Source organism: Myotis yumanensis, unplaced genomic scaffold (assembly GCF_028538775.1).
Source record: "Myotis yumanensis isolate MYYU_CA2020_CCGP unplaced genomic scaffold, mMyoYum1.0.hap1 SCAF_3, whole genome shotgun sequence".
In the NCBI taxonomy this organism is placed as follows: domain Eukaryota; kingdom Metazoa; phylum Chordata; class Mammalia; order Chiroptera; family Vespertilionidae; genus Myotis; species Myotis yumanensis.
The window spans coordinates 146,662,072-146,682,429 of NW_027223754.1; the positions used below are offsets into that span (position 1 = coordinate 146,662,072).

The 20,358-nt window shown below is 39.6% G+C and overlaps 1 protein-coding gene across 1 annotated transcript in view; it reads right to left on the reverse strand.

Moving 5' to 3' along the window:
* The window catches only part of KCNMB4 (potassium calcium-activated channel subfamily M regulatory beta subunit 4), a 65,979-nt gene that overhangs the window by 30,940 nt on the left and 14,681 nt on the right, over positions 1-20,358 (reverse strand). The window contains exon 2 of the mRNA XM_070409733.1: positions 5,872-5,999. Within this exon, the coding sequence (XP_070265834.1) occupies positions 5,872-5,999 (128 nt within the window). The remainder of the gene's footprint in view (positions 1-5,871; positions 6,000-20,358) is intronic.

Sequence of the window (20,358 nt, forward strand, 5' to 3'; positions counted from 1 at the left end):
TCCTCCATGCACCTTAGGACACATTGCCTATCCCCCATTCATAGGTAGATTCTGGTTTTCTTTTTTGTGATTAGTTTAGGTGTATAGGCAAAGGAACTCTTATAAACCAAAACACCTGAGGGGATGCTGGCTTTGGGAAGCTGTGAAAATAAAAATATGTCAGGAGAGATAGGCTCTTTCTGATGTTGATCACTGCTGTATCTGGCTGTAACATCTGGAACCATAGCAGCCATACTGTGGTCATCAGGGAGCCACCTGAGGCAGAACTGAGATCTAGAAGAACGGGGTTCTTGATGGCACTGTAAGTCACTGCATCAAACAACCTTAATGTCAGCCCATTCATGCATTTCTTGATGTACAAAGTAATAAATTTCCCAATTGTTTTCGGCACTTTGAGCCACAGTTTTATATTTATCTGCAGCAGATGGCATCCTGACTGATATACAACTAAATGAAACCTGGTGATCAAGCAAAGCAGCCCAGAGAAGGTGATATCTGAGGAGTCTTCAGCAAGGCAGTCAAGAAGCAGAAGAAGCAAATAAAGGGGCATGGATATAAAAGTATCAGATATTCCTGGAACTGCACATTGTTCAGAAAGTCTATTACAAAGAGTGTGAGTATGGAGATAAAACTGGAGAGGCGGTAGCTTGGGTTAGAGGTCTGTGTGCCATTGTAGATTAAATATAGCCACACCACCTTTGCAGCTTTTAGTCTATTTCAACACCCCATGAACCTGGGCTATATCATGACTCCCTTTGACCAACAGAACATATCAGAAGTAATGTTATGTGAGTTCCAAAGCAAAGGCCTGGCTCTCTTGAAATGCTGTCCTGAGGCTGCCATGCCATAAGGAAGGGGATCTAGCCTATTAGAGAATGAGAGGCCAGGTGGAGAACAGGTGCTTCATCTGAGCCAGCACCAGGTGAGAGAAGAGGACCTTATGGACCACACAGCTATTCTAGCCATCATCTGACTGCACATGAGCCCAGGAGAAACCAACAGATGAACCTCCCAGCCAACCCACAAAATCAGAAGAGATAATGAATCATTGTAGTAAGCTGTTAGATTTAGGGTAGTTTATTACACAGAAATAGGTACCTGATACATAGGCCATGCCAAGATATTTGGACTTGACTCAAAAACTATGAGGAGTAATCTGATTAGTCTCAGGTTTTAGAAAGATCACCTTGGCAGCTGCATGTAAAATGGTATGCAGTGGGAGACGGGTGGAGATGGGGGAGGTGGGAGAGGGGAAGTGGAGAAGGGTATAGGGCAGCCGTGGGCAAACTACGGCCCGCGGGCTGGATCCGACACGTTTAAAATGAATAAAACTAAAAAAAAAAAAAGACCATACCCTTTTATGTAATGATGTTTACTTTGAATTTATATTAGTTCACACAAACACTCCATCCATGCTTTTGTTCCGGCCCTCCGGTCCAGTTTAAGAACCCATTGTGGCCCTCAAGTCAAAAGTTTGCCCACCCCTGGTATAGGGGGATAAATGGTGATGGAAGGAAACTTGACGTGGGTGGTAAAAACACAATACAGTGTACAGATGATATATTGTGGAATTGTGCACTTGAAACCTGTATAATTTTGTTAACCAGTGTCACCCCAATAAATTCAATAAAAATAAAAAAAGAAGAAGAAGACTATTACATTAATGGAGCTGAGAAATAATATGAATAACTAAGTCAGTGGCACAGGCAAGGCACAGAACAGATGTCACAGAGGTACAATCAGCATGATGGTGAACATAGGTCATAAAGTATACAAAAGAAAAGTGAATTAAGAATCACTCAAAGGTTTCTGGACTAGGGAAACGAGTGGATGGTAATGCCATTCTCCAAGAGAGGAACCAGCAGAGGAAAAGAAAGTTTGACATAACTGTAGAACACACAAGTGGAGATGTCCAGCAAGTATTGTAAATACTCAATAATGTCTGGTGAATAGATTACCATGATCGATCTGTGTGGGTACTGAAGTGTTCTAATCCAAGGAAACATTATTATATGGTATAGCTTGAGATCTAAGTCAACAAAGTTTTAATGGTATGAACTCATTTTATTGGTACTTCATCAGAATAGAAAGTAAAAATAAACTACAATAAAAACAACCCAAAATACTCAAACACTTGGAAGCTGAATAGCATGTTATTAAATATTGATTGGGTTACCAATGAGATCAAAAAAGAAATTAAAAACATCCTGGACACTAATGACAATGAAAACACAACAATCCAAAACCTATGGGACACAATGAAAGCAGTCCTGAGAGGGAAGTTTATAGCTCTACAGGCCTATCTCAAAAAAACAAGAAAAAATGGTAGTAAATCATCTAACTCTTCAACTCAAAGAATTAGAAAGAGAGCAACAAGAAAACCCCAGAGTGATCAGAAGGAAGGAGATAATAAAGATTAGAGCGGAAATAAATGACATAGAGACCAAAAAAGCAATACAGAAAATCAATGAAACCAAGAGCTGGTTCTTTGAAAGGATAAACAAGATTGACAAACCTCTAGCCAGGCTCAACAAGAAGCAAAGAGAGAGGTCCCAAATAAACCAAATCAGAAACGATAGAGGTAAAATAACAACAGACCCCACAGAAATACAAATGATTGTTAAACAATACTACGGACAACTCTACTCCAACAAACTAGACAACCTGGAGGAAATGGACAAATTCCTAGAAAAATACAACATTCCAAAACTCAATCAGGAAGAATCTAACAATCTCAACAAGCCAATAACTATGGAAGAAATTGAAGCAGTCATCAAAAAGCTCCCAGCAAACAAAAGCCCAGGACCAGACGGCTTCACAGGGGAGTTTTACCAAACTTTCAAGGAAGAACTAAAACCTATCCTCCTCAGACTACTACAAAAAATTCAAGAGGAAGGAACACTTCCAAGCTCATTCTATGAAGCCAGCATCACCCTAATACCAAAACCAGGTAAAGACAACACAATGAAAGAGAATTACAGGCCAATATCCCTCATGAACATAGATGCCAAAATCCTCAACAAAATCTTAGCAAATCGGATCCAGCAGTACATCAGAAGGATCATACACCATGACCAAGTAGGATTTATCCCAGAGATGCAAGGATGGTACAACATCCGTAAATCAATAAATGTGATACATCACATAAACAAATTGAAAGAAAAAAACCACATGGTCATATCAAGTGATGCAGAAAAAGCATTCGACAAAATCCAACACCCATTTTTGATAAAAACTCTCAGCAAGATGGGAATAGAAGGATCATACCTCAACATAATAAAAGCCATATATGACAGGCCCACAGCCAACATCATACTCAATGGACAAAAACTAACACCATTTCCCCTAAGAACAGGAACAAGACAGGGATGCCCACTCTCACCACTCCTGTTCAACACAGTCCTGGAAGTATTAGCCATTGCAATTAGACAAGAAGAAGAAATAAAAGGCATCCAAATTGGAAAAGAGGAAGTAAAACTGTCCTTATTTGTAGACGACATGATATTATACATACAAAACCCTAGAGACTCCATCAAAAAACTACTAGACTTAATACATGAATTTGGCAATGTAGCAGGATAAAAAATTAACCCCAAGAAACCTGAGGCATTTCTATACACCAATAGTGAACTTTCAGAAAGAGAGATTAGAAAAACAATCCCATTTACCATCGCACCAAAAAAATTAATATACCTAGGAATAAACTTAACTAAAGAGGTAAAAGACCTCTACTCAGAAAACTACAGGACGTTGAAAAAAGAGATAGAGGAAGACATAAAGAGATGGAAGAACATACCATGTTCTTGGATTGGTAGAATCAACATCATTAAAATGTCCATACTACCCAAAGCAATCTATAAATTCAACACACTTCCCATTAAAATACCAATGGCCTACTTCAAAGATCTAGAACGAACTCTCCAAAAATTCATCTGGAATAAAAAAAGACCCCGAATAGCTGCAGCGATCCTGAGAAAGAACAAAGTAGGTGGGATCTCAATGCCAGATATCAAGCTGTATTACAAAGCCACTGTTCTCAAAACTGCCTGGTACTGGCACAAGAACAGACATATAGATCAGTGGAATAGAATAGAGAGTCCAGAAATTAGCCTAAACCAATATGCTCAATTAATATTTGACAAAGGAGGCAAGAACATACAATGGAGCCAAGATAGTCTCTTCAATAAATGGTGTTGGGAAAATTGGACAGATATATGCAAGAAAATGAAACTAGACCACCAACTTACACCATACACAAGAATAAACTCAAAATGGATAAAGGACTTAAATGTACGACAAGAAACCATAAAAATTCTAGAAGAATCCAAAGGCAACAAAATCTCAGACATATGCCAAAGCAATTTATTCACTGATACAGCTCCTAGGGCAGTTGAAACTAAGGAGAAAATGAACAAATGGGACTACATCAAAATAAAACGCTTCTGCACAGCAAAAGAAACCATCATCAAAACAACAAGAAAGCCCACTGCATGGGAGAACATATTTGCCAATGTTATCACCGATAAGGGTTTAATCTCCAACATTTATAGGGAACTCATACAACTTAACAAAAAGAAGATAAACAATCCAATCAAAAAATGGGCAAAGGATCTAAATAGACACCTTTCAAAAGAGGACATTCAGAAAGCCAAGAGACATATGAAAACATGCTCAAAGTCACTAATCATCCGAGAGATGCAAATCAAAACAACAATGAGGTACCATCTCACACCTGTCAGAATGGCTATCATCAACAAACCAACAAACAACAAGTGCTGGAGAGGATGTGGAGAAAAAGGAACACTTGTGCACTGCTGGTGGGAATGCAGACTGGTGCAGCCACTATGGAAGACAGTATGGAGTTGCCTCAAAAAACTGGAAATGGAACTCCCATTTGACCCTGTGATCCCACTTCTAGGAATATATCCCAAGAAACCAGAAACACCAATCAGAAAGGATATGTGCATCCATATGTTCATAGCAGCACAATTCACCATAGCTAAGATCTGGAAACAGCCTAAGTGCCCATCAGTAGGTGAATGGATTAGAAAACTGTGGTACATCTACACGATGGAATATTATGCTACTGTAAAAAAGAAGGAACTCTTACCATTTGCAACAGCATGGATGGAACTGGAGAGCATTATGCTAAGTGAAACAAGCCAGTCAATGAAGGAAAAATACCACATGATCTCACTCATTCATGGATAATAAAGACCATTACAAACTTTTGAACAATAATAGATACAGAGGCAGAGCTGCCTCAAACTGATTGTCAAACTGCAGTGGGAAGGCCAGGGAGGGTTGCGGGGCAGGAGGGAGGGGAGTAAGAGATCAACCGAAGGACTTGTATGCATGCATATAAGCATAAATAATGGACATAAGACACTGGGGGGTAAGGGAGGGCAGGGGATTGTCAAGGGCGGGGAGGGGGGGGGAAGGACACATATGTAATACCCTTTGTAATACTTTTAGCAAAAAAAAAAAATTGATAAAAAAAAAGAATAGAAAGTAAAAGGGAAAATGATATTTGAAGTAGTCCAAGAGGCTAATAAACCTACACCTTAGCTAGTATACAATGATCCTACCTAAGGCACGTTCTTAGTGTACCCAGATGGTGCACTTTAAGATAGAAGTGCGCTCTCTCTCTTCTCTCTCTTTTTTTTTTTTTTGCTTGCAGATTCTTTGCATGCCTCCCATCCTGTAGAGTAAGAAGGGTCTTCCCTACTACATGCTGGAAAGAATTGAGACAATCATGTTGTATATTTTTCAAGTTAGCACAGTCTATGATTAATTAATGTAATATGTCATAGTGTAAAACTACAAAAGGCTATAAACAAGTTTAATAGGTACATGTAAATATTGGCTTACCTTTGAAATTGATTAAAATAGCAAGTAAATGGCTGGGAACCAATCTCATCTTTCCAGTACTGTTGCCAATTCATGACACTTTCCAAGTTCTTCTGATTTTCTCTCTTACAGGGAGGGATATAGGAGCACTAACAAAACAAAACAACAAAAAGTAAACCTATTATCCTATGAAATATTGAAATATAGTCCATTTTTTATAGAGATGGCATGCAGATACTAAATCTATTTGTAACCTACCTTATTTTTAATACAACCAAATTTAAATTGCTAACTAGAGTAAGTCCTTGCGTAATGTCAATGATAGGTTCTTGGAACTGTGACCAAACCAAATAACAAAACCAATTTCACCACAGGTTAACTGATATAAACAAGAGTGAAGTTCCTTGGACATCGCATCAACGTTATATTGAAACAACACTGAATGAAATGAGGACCTGCTACAAATTTCAAATTTGGCCCAATTACAGAAAATATGCTAGTAACAAAAATACAGGAAAACATAACCTTCAGTCCTTACAGTATAAGGATATATTATAAACAACTAGCTACAATCTAATAGCAAACTAAAAGCGCACTCTCTCTTTTTGAGAGCCTGTCAATCAACGAAGGGAAGCAAAAAAAAAAAAAGTTAATTTTATCTCCCATTTCTTTCTATGGACATTAATATTTTCCTTTTCCTTCTTTAACTAACAAACCAAGCCTCTACTCTGCTCAGATACTGCTCTCAATGGCAGAAACGCCTGTTTTCTTTCTTTCTTTTTTTTTTTTAAATATATTTTATTGATTTTTTACAGAGAGAAGGATAGAGAGCTAGAAACATCGATGAGAGAGAACATCGATCAGCTGCCTCCTGCACACCCCCCACCAGGGATGTGCCTGCAACTAAGGTACATGCCCTTGACCGGAATCGAACCTGGGACCCTTCAGTCCGCAGGCCGATGCTCCATCCACTGAGCCAAACCAGTCAGGGCATGTTTTCTTATCTTACATTCTCGTGGACAACAGAATCAGCAGAAAAGTAGCCCCCCCCCCCCCCCCCCCCCCGCCAAGTACACAATCCGTGCAATCTGCTAACCAATGCCTTTTCCCAGCCATGCCTCCCACAGAGTACTCTCTGACCCTACATTACCCTAAGCAATGTAGATGCAGCAGAACTGGAAAATTACTCTTAACTTTAGATGTTAAAATTAGCCCTTAGCATTCTCCTCCATTTTCTCCAATTCAGTCTGTTATAATGATGATGAACACAATGAAGACAATGCCGGCTTACAGTTACTAAGTCTTTACAATATGCCAGACACTGTAATCCATGCTTAACAGGCTTTAACTCGTGTATTTCTTTCAACAACTCTATAATGATCCCCATTTTACAGATGAGGAAATTGAGATCTCTGTCAACTCGACAATTGGAAGTAGATTCTGGCAATTTTGTCACGGTCTATTCTCAGATATTTTACCAAAGTATCTGATATTAAGGAACAGGGAAAAAAATCTATTTGCTTTATAGTATAACTTGAGTCATATTATTTTACAGCATATAATGTATCAATACCTTCCCATTGTTTTCTGGTAAAATACAAACATTTTAGCATGATATACAAAGCTCATCATGACCTGATCCCTGCCTGTCCTTGGCCTCACATAAGCCTGGGATGCAGTCATGTGAAAGCACTTTTGTACCCAAATCTGCCATGTGCTGTCACAGCTACCTGACTAGCAATACTCTTCTTTCTCCTTTTAATGCCTTTTTCCTTAGTCCCTTCTTTCAAGATGCAGTTCTGGCATTACTTGTTAGGGGGATCCTTCTCTTTCTTACCCCACAGTTAAGCCCCCTCCTTCATGTGGCCATAGAGGCCGCACCCCACACGATCACAGCTAGGATCACACAGCATCACCCTTGTCTGTTTTATGTCAGCCTCCCCATTCGCTGGCAAGTTGGGACAAGGGCTTTTTTTTTTTTTTTCGGTATCTTCACATGTAGAACTATGCCTGATAACAGTGAAATTTCAAAAATGTTGGTAGCATTAATGAATCATAACATGCTTAAAACCCAGCAAATAGTATTATTTTAATGACTGAGTCACTGCATATTTATCTTCTGCCTATACAGTTCCACTTCTATTAATAACAGAAAGATAAAGCGAAGAGTTTCTGTGACATGTTGAATTCTGAGTTCTTCAAAGCAGCAGTTGGGCTTAGGAGAAATGGAGACCATTGGATAGGGCTCCAGTCCAAATATTTTTTAGGTGTTTGGGCTTGAGTAAATAAGTCCTTTTTCTAGATTTCACTTTTTTCTAATCTGTCGTCTCCAAAACAATTTCTAGCTCTACATTTCCATGATTCTCTTCTTGGATGTACACCAAGAAAGTTCCGAGCAGAAGGCAGGACTACAAACACGATTGTAATATTTTTCCCAGAAGAGATCCTGCCCCTCGAGACCTGGCTGGGAAGCCTGCGTCACCATCCAGCCAGCAGAAAGGACGGTGTGGTAAGGCCTTTCCTGGGGGCCTGGGCTTTGCATTAAGGAAATGCTCATAAGGGGGATCTGATTTTTCTATTGCTTATTTCCAATAATGTGCTGGACATTTCCTTTCCTTCTATTAAAACCTTTCTACGTCATGGTAAATTAGTTTATAAAGGGAGAGTAGGTGTCAACTGATTGTGCTCTTTGTAGGAAGGAGAAATTTCTAGATTTGGAGGTAGAAGCTGTGAGGAGTGAAACCCCAAAAACACATCAGAGCCCTTTTTGCTGTGTATGCCCAGCACAAGGGGTATACTAAACATCTTAGAGAATGACAACTAACAACCAAATGTAATTAAAGCCGATTTTTAAAATTTGCAAGTTAACTCAGTTTGAATTATTTACTATTTTTAGGGGGTGAGGGTGGGGGAGTTAAATGTCTCTCTCAAATGACAATAACACTATGATGTGACCAGGAGAATCACACCTACATGTTTCTGGAAAAAGTCAGACAAAAGCTTTCACTGAGTGAGTTTTAAGTATGTCCTGGTTTCACTTGGGATAAAAGAAATGTTTCTTGCCTTCAGGAAACTTTGAGCTTGTGTGAATGAATTTTTAAAAAAATAATAAAAATTCGCCCTGACCAGTTTGGCTCAGTGGATAGAGCGTCGGCCTGCAGACTGAAGGGTCCGGGTTCGATTCCGGTCAAGGGCATGTACCTTGGTTGCGGGCATATCCCCAGTAGGGGGTGTGCAGGAGGCAGCTGATCGATGTTTCTAACTCTCTATCCCTCTCCCTTCCTCTCTGTAAAAAATCAATAAAATATATTTTAAAAAATAATAATAAAAATTCATTCACACAAGCTCAAAGTTTCCTGAGATCAAAATCCAAGTATTCTTTTTCAGGGACTGCATTCTTTCTAGAGTATCATAGATTAAATAATGATCTTATAATACCCTAGCAACTTTTAAAGCTCATAACACCTTGAAAGGAAACTATTTTAAAAGCTAAACTTTATGTTCTTAAAAATCATTATTGTTCTTTCTCATATATCTTGATTCTCCAGTTAGTCTATCTTTAAAATTTCTGTGGAGCCAAACCCAGATTCTCCCTAGACTTCTTCTCAATTCTATTTAAGTGGATCAGTAGATTTTTAAAGTTTTAAAATGAGTTATAAGTGAAATTTCAAAGCAGTGTTCTAGAAAAAGAATTAGAAATTCAGTCACAGGGACTCCTTTCCTTTCTAGGTTGTTCAAGCCTGATGGTTTTCCTGGCACAAGAATAGCTCCACCATGAATCTCTCTCCTTTGGGGGAGGGGCACGTGGAATAATGTACGACATCTCATCATCATCATCATCATCATCATAAACCATCATCATCAATTCTTCATCATCATCATCATCATCATCATCATCGTGTCTAACATTCATTGACTATATGTCAAGCATTTCATTAATCCAAATCCCATTTAATCCAAATGAGCAAATATTATGAGCACCCTCATTTACAGATGAGAAAACTGGGACAGCGGCAAATGGAAAGGTTGGGAATCAGACTGAAGTGTTTGTTCTTAACCACTGCACAGCACTGCCTCCCGGGTCTTTTATCTTTAGGGCTTTCCAGTCTTCTCTTCAGAGCTCCCGATTTGGAGGTCAGGGAGAAGAGCTGACTTTTGCATCCCTTTCTTGGAGAATCAGTGTAGTGATTCTTTGGGAATGAAATTGGTGTAGCCCTCCTGAGGACTAGTGGGCCAAAGCATTTCTTTGCAGGCCTGGTACATTCTCAGAGAAATGCATTGTAAGCCTTTGCTTATTCCCTCCAGTCTCAGTTTGGCTCCAAGGTCGGTTTTTGGTGCTATGGATGCAATTTCACTGAGGTGAATTTATAGACGCAGTGTCTTTGGTCATGTAGGACAAGGAGCATTCCCTTGGAGAAACTTCTTCATATAGTTCTGACTTTCTTTGTATTTCATTTGCAAAGGCAGCATTTCCTAACTTCCACAATCAATGTTGCCCAAATAACCTTCACTAGAGTCTGAGTCATTTGCGGCCTAAACTTCCATGTAATCACTTTCTTTAAAAAGTCAGGAGAAACCAAGGTCACCCCAATAAATTTAATTAGAAAAAAGTAATTTTTTTTAAAAGCCAGGAGAAAAAGAGGCATGCAACAGATTTGTTTAATGCCTACCTTTTAGTGAAAAAAAATTGACTTCTGCATTCATGAACAAAGTGACAGGATCGAGTGGGCTATTCTAAGTATATTAATTAATATAAAGGCTTCCAGTGAGTTCATGAAGGGAAGACACTGTCTTCACTTGATGTGGAACATTGGATTACAGACTTATTATTACTTATTTTCCATTATCTTATTTTAGGGTTTATCAAGATGCATAATCGCATGCTTTTCAGCCTACCACAATGAATTCATATTTTAATAGAACTCTTCTTGGGTGGGTTCTTTGTGTGATAAGTGTCTTGCGGACTGCATTTCAATCATGTGGGCAGAGTAGGCAGAACTCACTTTCTTCCTTTACTGAGTCATTTTTAAAAAACTACTGCACAAAACACATGATCCATTTAACTAAACTACGGGGACCGGGTTCTGTGTTAGGCATTATCTAAGATACAGAAATGGGGAGACTGGATTTTTTCTCCAGTTTCTTTTTTGATTGCACTTGGGTAGGGGAGGGTAGTATTGAAAGACATAATACAAGCATGGGTTTAGCTGATTAAATAATTTCCAAAATAAATTTGGTTAGAAAATGAATTCTTAAAACATTATCAACTGCAACATGGGTCTAATTATATTTTCATCCAAAATCCCCCGTTTTCTGAAATCCTGTAAGACATCTCTATGTCAGCTATGATTTGTAACTTTAGGGACTTTTTGACAATATAAACGTATGATCAGAAAAGCACCGTGGAATAAAAAAGTGTAACTGATCCATTTGAAAACTCCACAAAGTTTCACATCTTTACGACTTCATTAATAAGTACACACACACACACACACACACACACACTTTATGAATGTAGTGAACAAACAGTACAAAATTATATGAGAGCTAAAAAACCAAGTTCTAGGGCAGGTGGATCCAGAATGTATCTGAAAGCTAAATGAAAATAATCTCGTGGAAGAATTTGAAGGTCAAATAAATAGAAAATGTGAAAAGCAAGCTAAGAACAGAAGCTAAAAGGAGCTTTTTTGAGAGCTCTTCTGGGCCGGGCAGAAGCAGAGTGGTGCTTAACCTAGAAGAGTGTTTGTCCACAGCCCAGGGAACTGCATGACAAAAAGACCACCTTCTGAGTCTGATTCAGTGGGGCTAGGGATCTGCATTTCAGTAGCTCTCCTCCTTAGAATGACAGATTTTCAGAAATGATCATTTAGGCAACAAACCGCTGTTGACTACTGAGTACTGGACAGAAAACAGATTCGCTATTACTCACTCCTCACCCCTTCCCTCCCTCCCTGTCCAGGAGTGTGCAGTGTAGGAATAGTAACATATTCACAAAGGGCTTTGTAGTCACAAAAGAGGAAGTGAAGATGTGGCTTTGGAGTGCTGAGATTTTTTTTCCTTTGTTGATTAAGATATTACAAATGTGTCCTTATCCCCCCCATTGTCTCCCATCCCCCAATTCATGCCCTCATCCCCCGGTGTCTGTATCCATTGCTATGCTTATATGCATGCATACAAGTCCTTTGGTTGATCTCTCCCCCTTAGCCCACCCTCCTCCGCCTTCCCTCTGAGGTTTGAGCATCTGATCGATGCTTCTCTGTCTCTAGATCTATTTTTGTTCATCAGTTTATGTTGTTCATTATAATCCACAAATGAGTGAGGAGTGTTGAGATTTTTGAGAGAAGACTGCACAGATGACTTTGGATTTGTGTCTTCATGGAATTGGCTTTTTGGTGAATGACCAGGTTGGGAAGGTGACATTCCAAGAAGAAATGCAATGTGTAAAGACTTTGTGTACAGATGTTCCAGAAAGACTGAGTCATCCAATGTGCTGGAGTATAGGGGGCACGGGAGACGGTGATGGAAAATGCCCTAATTATCTGAACTGCTACTCACAGAAGAGTTGTTCTTCTCCCCTTAAATGCTTCTCTGAAAAGTGGCTCACTACCTCCTGTAGAGTAATCCACCCACCCACCAGTGCTCCTTTAGTTATAACTTATTATCACGTGCTAATACTACATCTGCGATAGGTAAACACCGGAGATTGCTGCCGCAAACAACCACTTCATAAATACAACTAAAAGCGAAACGGACATCACCCAGAACTACAGGAAAGCTGGCTGAGGAGAGATTCTTCAACTAGAAGGAGAGAGAACAGCATACCGAGGCTCAGAGGAGGCGCAGTGTGGAAAATACAAAGGTGCGGAGGTGCGCGCACAGAGCGGGCTGGTGGCTGAGGACGCGGTTGTCGTTTTCAATGAGGAGGGAGTCTCAGACTCTGAGCTCCAGATCCGGGCGAGTCTCTAGGGACCCAGACTCAAACGGGAGAAGCGGGATTGTCTGGCATCAGTCAGAACGTGAGGGCAGCTTTCTCTCCGAGGTTTGCAGCGGTTGCTGGGGTTCTGAGAAGCAGAGCCTCTGGGAACGAGACTGAGAGCAGCCATAACTGCTCGCTCCACCCGCCCTGTTGATCCCCTGCGACCCGCCCCGCCCAAGCCCTGTGCAGAGCCATTTGCCGGATAGCCTCAGGCAAAGGCTAGATTAGCACCTCTCCAGAGGACAGAAGTTTTGCCACGGCAGACACAGCTGATTCTCGGCCTGGGTGGTCAAATCCCTCTAGTATTAACTACAACAATCAAGGCTTAACTAGAACAAGACTGCGCACAAAGACCACTAGGGGGTGCACCAAGAAAGCATAAAAAATGCGGAGACAAAAAAACATGACAGAAATGGAGGATATAGAGCTAAAAAACGCAATTTTGAGGGCTTTCAATAATGTGCTTGAAGCTGCCGATAAACTTGATGAGAGCCTCAAGAAAACTAATGAGACCCTTGATGTTGTGATAAAGAACCAACTAGAAATTAAGCATTCACTGACTGAAATAAAGAATATTATACAGACACCCAACAGCAGACCAGAGGAGCGCAAGAATCAAGTCAAAGATTTGAAATGCGAAGAAGCAAAAAACACCCAACGGAAAAGCAAAATGAAAAAAGAACCCGAAAATACGAAGATAGTGTAAGGAGCCTCTGGGACAGCTTCAAGCGCACTAATATCAGAATTATAGGGGTGCCAGAAGATGAGAGACAGCAAGATATTGAAAACCTATTTGAAGAAATAATGACAGAAAACTTCCCCCACCTGGTGAAAGAAATGGACTTACAGGTCCAAGAAGCGCAGAGAACCCCAAACAAAAGGAATCCAAAGAGGACCACACCAAGACACATCATAATTAAAATGCCAAGAGCAAAAGACAAAGAGAATCTTAAAAGCAGCAAGAGAAAGAAACTCAGTTACCTACAAGGGAGTACCCATACGACTGTCAGCTGATTTCTCAACAGAAACTTTGCAGGCCAGAAGGGAATGGCAAGAAATATTCAAAGTGATGAATGCCAAGAACCTACAACCAAGATTACTTTATCCAGCAAAGCTATCATTCAGAATTGAAGGTCAGATAAAGAGCTTCACAGATAAGGAAAAGCTAAAGGAGTTCATCACCACTAAACCAGTATTATACGAAATGCTGAAAGGTATCCTTTAAGAAAAGGAAGAAGAAGAAAAAGGTAAAGATACAAATTATGAACAACAAACATGCATCTATCAACAAGTGAATCTAAGAATCAAGTGAATAAATAATCTGATGTACAGAATGAACTGGTGATTATAATGAATCAGGGACATAGAAAGGGAAGGGACTGACTATTCTTGGGGGGGAAAGGAGAGTGGGAGATGCGGGAAGAGACTGGACAAAAATCCTGCACCTATGGATGAGGACAGTGGGTGGGGAGTGAGGGCAGAGGGTGGGGCGGGAACTGGGAGGAGGGGAGTTATGGGGGGGGGGGGGAAGAGGAACAAATGTAATCTGAACAATAAAGATTTAATTTAAAAAAAAAAGAAAAAAAGAAACTGCTAACACAGCCTTGGGCAAAGTACAGCCCGCGGGCCGGATCTGGCCCGTTTAAAATGAATAAAACTAAAAAAAAAAAAAAAAAATACTACATCTGCATTTTTTTTTTGGAAATTAGTAATATTCACTTAACTTCTGGATCTGAGCAGACTGCTAAAGTTGGTGAGAGATACAAATTAAAATGACCATGAGGTATCACCTCACACCTGTCAGAATGGCTACTATCAACAAATGATAAATGCTGGTGAGGATATAGAGAAAGGGGAACCCTAGTACACTGCTGGTGGGAATGCAGACTGGTGCAGCCATTATGGAAAACAGTATGGAGTTTCCTCAAAACATTAAACATGGAACTGTCATTTTACCCAGTGATCCCACTTCTAGGAATATATCCTAAGAATCCTATAACACCAGTCAGAAAGAATATATGCACCCCTATGTTCATAGCAGCACAATTCACAATAGCTTAGATCTGGAAGCAGCCCAAGTGTCCATCAGTAGATGAGTGGATAAAAAAAGCTGTGGTACATTTATAGCATGGAATACTATGCAGCAGTAAAAAAGAAGGATCTCTTACCCTTTGAGACAGAATGGAGGCCCTGGAAAGTATTATGCTAAGCGAAATAAGCCAGTCAGAGGAAGACAAATATCACGTGATCTCACTCATATGTGGAACCTAATGAACAAAATAAACTGTTGAACAAAATAAACCCAGAGGCATAGAAGCATGAAACAGACTGACGAATCTCAGAGGGAAGGTGGGGGAGGGTGGGTGGTTGGGAAGGGATCAACCAAAGAACTTATATGAATATATGCATAACCCATGGACACAGACAATAGAGTGGTGAAGGCCTGGGGCGGGGACCAGGGATGGGATATAAGAGGTCAATGGGAGAAAAAAGGCGACATATGTAATACTTTCAACAATAAAGATTTTTTTTTAAAAATCACTGAAGGTCAAAGTGTTCAACATTAGTCAGAAAATGGACATTCAATATATCACACAGGCATGGGAGATAAAGCTGGCTGAAACAGAGCTCAATGGATGGAGTAGGTAGATGCCATCTCAAATCCAAGCAGTAAGTGCACCTCCCACAGCACTGAGTGAGTGAAGTCCTCTGATGATTGTGCCAGAAAAAAAAAGCTCCAACCCAGCAGGGATTTCCTTCACACTGCATCCCCAGAACCTAGAGTAAAGCCTGCCACATGCGGATGCTTGCTAAACATCTGTTTAATTAATGATTCTACAGATATTTTAAAATAATGCAAGCTGTAGCAAGTAGATATGTTCCTATCAGCTATGAAGATTAAGGAATAGAGAGTTGATATTATGATATCAGAAATTATGCTGTTGCTTCAACATTACAAATACAGTTTATGACAAAGTCCTTAACCTCTTTCCTCATCTGTGAAATTTTCCCTACTTGGTGCCTCAGTGCAAATGCCAAGGTTTCTTTGTTCCACAAGAACTTATCAATAGTACCTTCTTGGGACATTGTATATGTTATTTATAATCCTCAGTCTGTGAAGAAACTGAGGATCAAGAGGTTAAGTGATTGGCTTACAGGGTGTAGGCACCGCAGCCTTTTCCATGATCCTAGGCAGCTTCCGAATGCCTGCTCCGTGTACAGCTCTGCCTTGAACACGTTAGAGAAACCTAGGATTGTCCCTCAAAGGGGGCTGGAGAAAGGCTTTTCCATTCCCTCAGCACTGTAGTAAAGTATCTTGGTTGGGTGGGATGGGTAAACAAGTACAACACACGATGGTTTTCTCGAGTAGGTAGCTTCATCTTCAGTACACTGATCCTCTGAGCTGTATTATTTAATCTTTTCCCATGTGTTTCAGAGCATTTATTTAAAAGTGACATTTCTGGGTTTTCTCTCATCATAAAAGTAAGGCCATCTTTATTGGAGAAGAAAACTGGAAGCCTCTATAGAAAACAGTATGGAGGCTCCTCAAAAAATAGTTACCATATGACCCAGCAACCCCTCTTCTGGGTATCTTTGGAAATATTTATTCACAAAGATATGTGCACCCCCACGTTCACTGCATTATTCACAGTAGCCAAGACGTGGAAACAACTGGTGTCCTTCAGTAGAGAACTGGATAAAGATGATGTGTTTCATATACACAGTGGACTACTACTCAGCCATAAAAAAAGATGAAATACAGTCATCTGCGACAACATGAATGGATCTTGAGAATATCATGGTAAGCAAAATAAGTCAGACAAAAAAAGTCAAGAACCATATGATTTCACTCATATGTGGGATATAAAACTGAAAGCAACAAATGAACAAACAAGGAAAGCAAACAAAACCTCATAGACACAGACAAATGGTATGGTGGTCACTAGAGGGAAGTGGGTGATGGGTAGTAAAGGGTAAAGGGGTCAAATATATGCTAATGGAAGAAGATTTGACTTTGGGTGGTGGACAATACAATACAATATACAGGTGATATATCATAAATTGTACAATTGACACCTGTATCATATCATTGACCATTATCACTCCAATAAAGTTAATTTAAAAAATTACTGGTGTGTGTATGTATATACGTAATAAATATATAATCACTTTTTTTCAAATATGGAATCATACTGTTTTGTAACCTACTTTTTTGTCATAATACAAAAGAAACATCCTTTTTGTAAAAAAATATACATGTCGCCCTAACTGGTTTGGCTCAGTGGATAGAGTGTCGGCCTGCGGACTCAAGGGTCCCAGGTTCGATTCCGGTCAAGGGCATATACCTTGGTTGTGGGCACATCTCCAGTTAGGGGGTGTGCAGGAGGCAACTGATCGATATTTCTCTCTCATCAATGTTTCTAACTCTCTATCCCTCTCCTTTCCTCTCTGTAAAGAATCAATAAAATGCATTTTTTTAAAAAAATATACATGTCAACAATATAATTTAACACAGTATTTCATCATATAAGTGTATGTCTATGTCAATTCCTTCAAACAGTACCATTTTATTGACATTTAGGTTGTTTCAGATATTTTGCAATTTCTAAAAAATATATATTTTTATTGATTTCAGAGAGGAAGAGAGAGGGAAAGAGAGCTAGAAACATCAATGAATGAGAGAGAATCATTGATCGGCTGTCTCCTGCATGCCCCCCACTGAGGATTGAGCCCACAACCCAGGCACGTGCCCCTGACCAGAATCAAACCTGGGACCCTTCAGTCTGCAGGCCAATGCTTTATCCACTGAGCCAAACCGGCCAGGGCTGTTTTGCAATTTTTAATGGTACTGCAAGTAATACATTTATAGCTACATCTTTCAAGAATCCCATCATTTTTTCCTATGATATACTGCCCAAAACAGTTTTACTGTGTCGAAGAGTATGCATATTGTACCAGGATGAATAATGTCTTCCCCCAAATGCATGTCTACTCAGAACCTCAGAATGGGACCTCATTTGAAAATAGGGTCTTCATAGATATGATTAGTTAAGATGACATCATAGACTTGGGTGGACCCTAAAGCCAATGACTGCTGTCTTTAAAAGAGATAGAAGAGGGAGATACAAGGACACAGTCGGAAGACGGCCATGTGAAGGAGACAGAAATTGGAGTGATGCAGCTCCAAGGCCAGGAGTGCCAAGGCTTGCACATAGCCATTAGCTAGAGAGAGGCAAGGATTTTTTTCTAGAGCCTTCGGGGGAAGAATGGCCACTCTGGCATGTTGATTTTAGACTTCTATCCTTCAGAACGGTAAAAGAACAAATTTCTGTTGCTGTAAGCCACCCAGTTTATGGTACTTGGTTACAGCAGCCCTAGGAAAAATAGTATGTGTCTTTTTCAGGATTTTGGTATTTATTTCCAATGCTCCCTGACAATATGCTCCCACCAGCAGTGCATGAGACTGTCCATGACCTCAGGTCCTTACCAATGTAATAACTGTCAACTGATAGGCAGGAAAAGTATCTCAATATTGTATTGATTAGTATTTCTTTGGGTATTAGTGAGATTATTCATATTTTTCATGTGCTTAGTTAGTTGTAATTCTTTCACTGAACTGCCTGTTCATGCTTTTGCCTAGACAGGGTTCTCCAGAGAAACAGAACCAACAGGATGTAAATAGGCCTGTAGAAAGAGATTTATTATGAGGAACTGGCTCAGGCAATAAGGGAGGCTAAGAAGTCTCATGATCTGCTCTCTGCAAGATGGAAGCCCAGGAAAGCTGGGTGTGTAATTCTGTCTGAGCCTGAAGGCCTGAGAACCAAGGAGCCGACGATGTAAATCCCAGTCCAACTCCAAAGGCCCAAGAACCAGGAGTGCCAATGTCATGCCCCAACTCAAACAGAGAGCAAATGTACCCTTCCTCTGTCTTCTGGCTCTATGCAGGTTCTTGACAAGACTGGACAATGCCCACTCACATTGGCGAGGGGGGATCTTCTTTGCTAAGTCTACTGATGCAAAGCTAATCTCTTCCAGGAACAGCCTAACAGACACACCCAGAAATAAAGTGTTACCAGTTGTCTGGGCACCCTTTAGCCCAGTCAAGTTGGCACATAAAATTAACCACCACATCTAGTGTTCTTCTGAAGAGATGGTTATTTATTGCTAAGATTTCTTCACATGTTAAGTTTTGAATCATATCTCTACCGTGGTGCAAATATTATTCCAAATTTGTCATTTTTCTTTCAATTTTAATGTCTTTAAAAATATATGTGGTAGCATATATCCACATTTCATACCTTCTAGTCAAATAATACTCCTTCTATCGATATAGGCTTTATATATCCATTCATCAGTTGGTGGACATTTAAGTTGTTTCTACTTTTTGGCTATTATGAATGATGCTGCTATGAATAGTTGTGTATAAGTTTTAATTTGCACATGTGTTTTCATTTCTCTTGAGTATATACCTAAGAATGGAATTGTTGGGTCACAAAGTAACTCTACATTCAAATTTTTAAGGAACTGCCAATTGTTCTCCAAAGGGGTTGCACCTTTTACATTTTTACCAGCAATGTACGTGGGTTTCAGTTTCTCCACACTCTCACCAACACTTGTTACTGTCTTTTTTCTTCTTCTATTCATTCTAATGGTATATTATTGCAGTTCTGAATTGCATTTCCCTAATGACTAATAATTTTGAACATATTTTCATGTGCTTATTGGCCAATTATATGCCCTCTTTGGAAAAATATCAATTGCCATCTTTGTTTATTTCTGAATTGGGTCATTTGCATTTTTTGTTATTGTTGTTGAGTTGTAAAAGTTTGTTATATAATATCTGAAAATACTTTGTCATTCTGTGGTTGTCTTTCCACTTTTTTTTTTTTGAAATGTTTTTTTGAAAATTGATTTGAGAGAGAGAAGAAAGGAGAGGGAAAGAGAGGAACATCAATCTACTCAAAACCTGAGTGTGTGCCCTGACTGGCGACATTTTGGTGCACAGGAAGACACTCAACCAACTGAGCCACAGCATCCAGGGCTTTTTCGCTTTCTTGATGGTGTCCTTTGAAGGACAAATGTTTTAAATTTTAAGTACAATTATCTATTTTCCCTTTGGTTGCTTGTGTTTTTCGTGCCATAGCTAAAAAACTGTGTCTAATTCTAAGGTATAAAGATTTACATATGTATTTATTCTAAGAGCTTTATAGTTTTAGCTCTTACATTTGGGTCTCTAATCTATATTGAGTTAATTTTTGTACATAGTTTGAGGTATAAGTCCAAAGTCACTCTTCACATTTGGGTACACAGTTTTTCAAGCATCATAGGTTGAAAAAACTGTGCTTGCCCAGCTCTGACACCCTTGTTAAAGATCAACAAGGTAATAGAATTCATGAGCCGCTCTCCTTTAATACCTTTAAAGAAATAAGGAAAAGTATTAGGGAAAATGGAGCTAACGGTCCATTTACAAAAGGATTCCTTAATGCCTTGTCTGAAAATTATCTCATGACTCTTTGGAACGGGCAGATTTT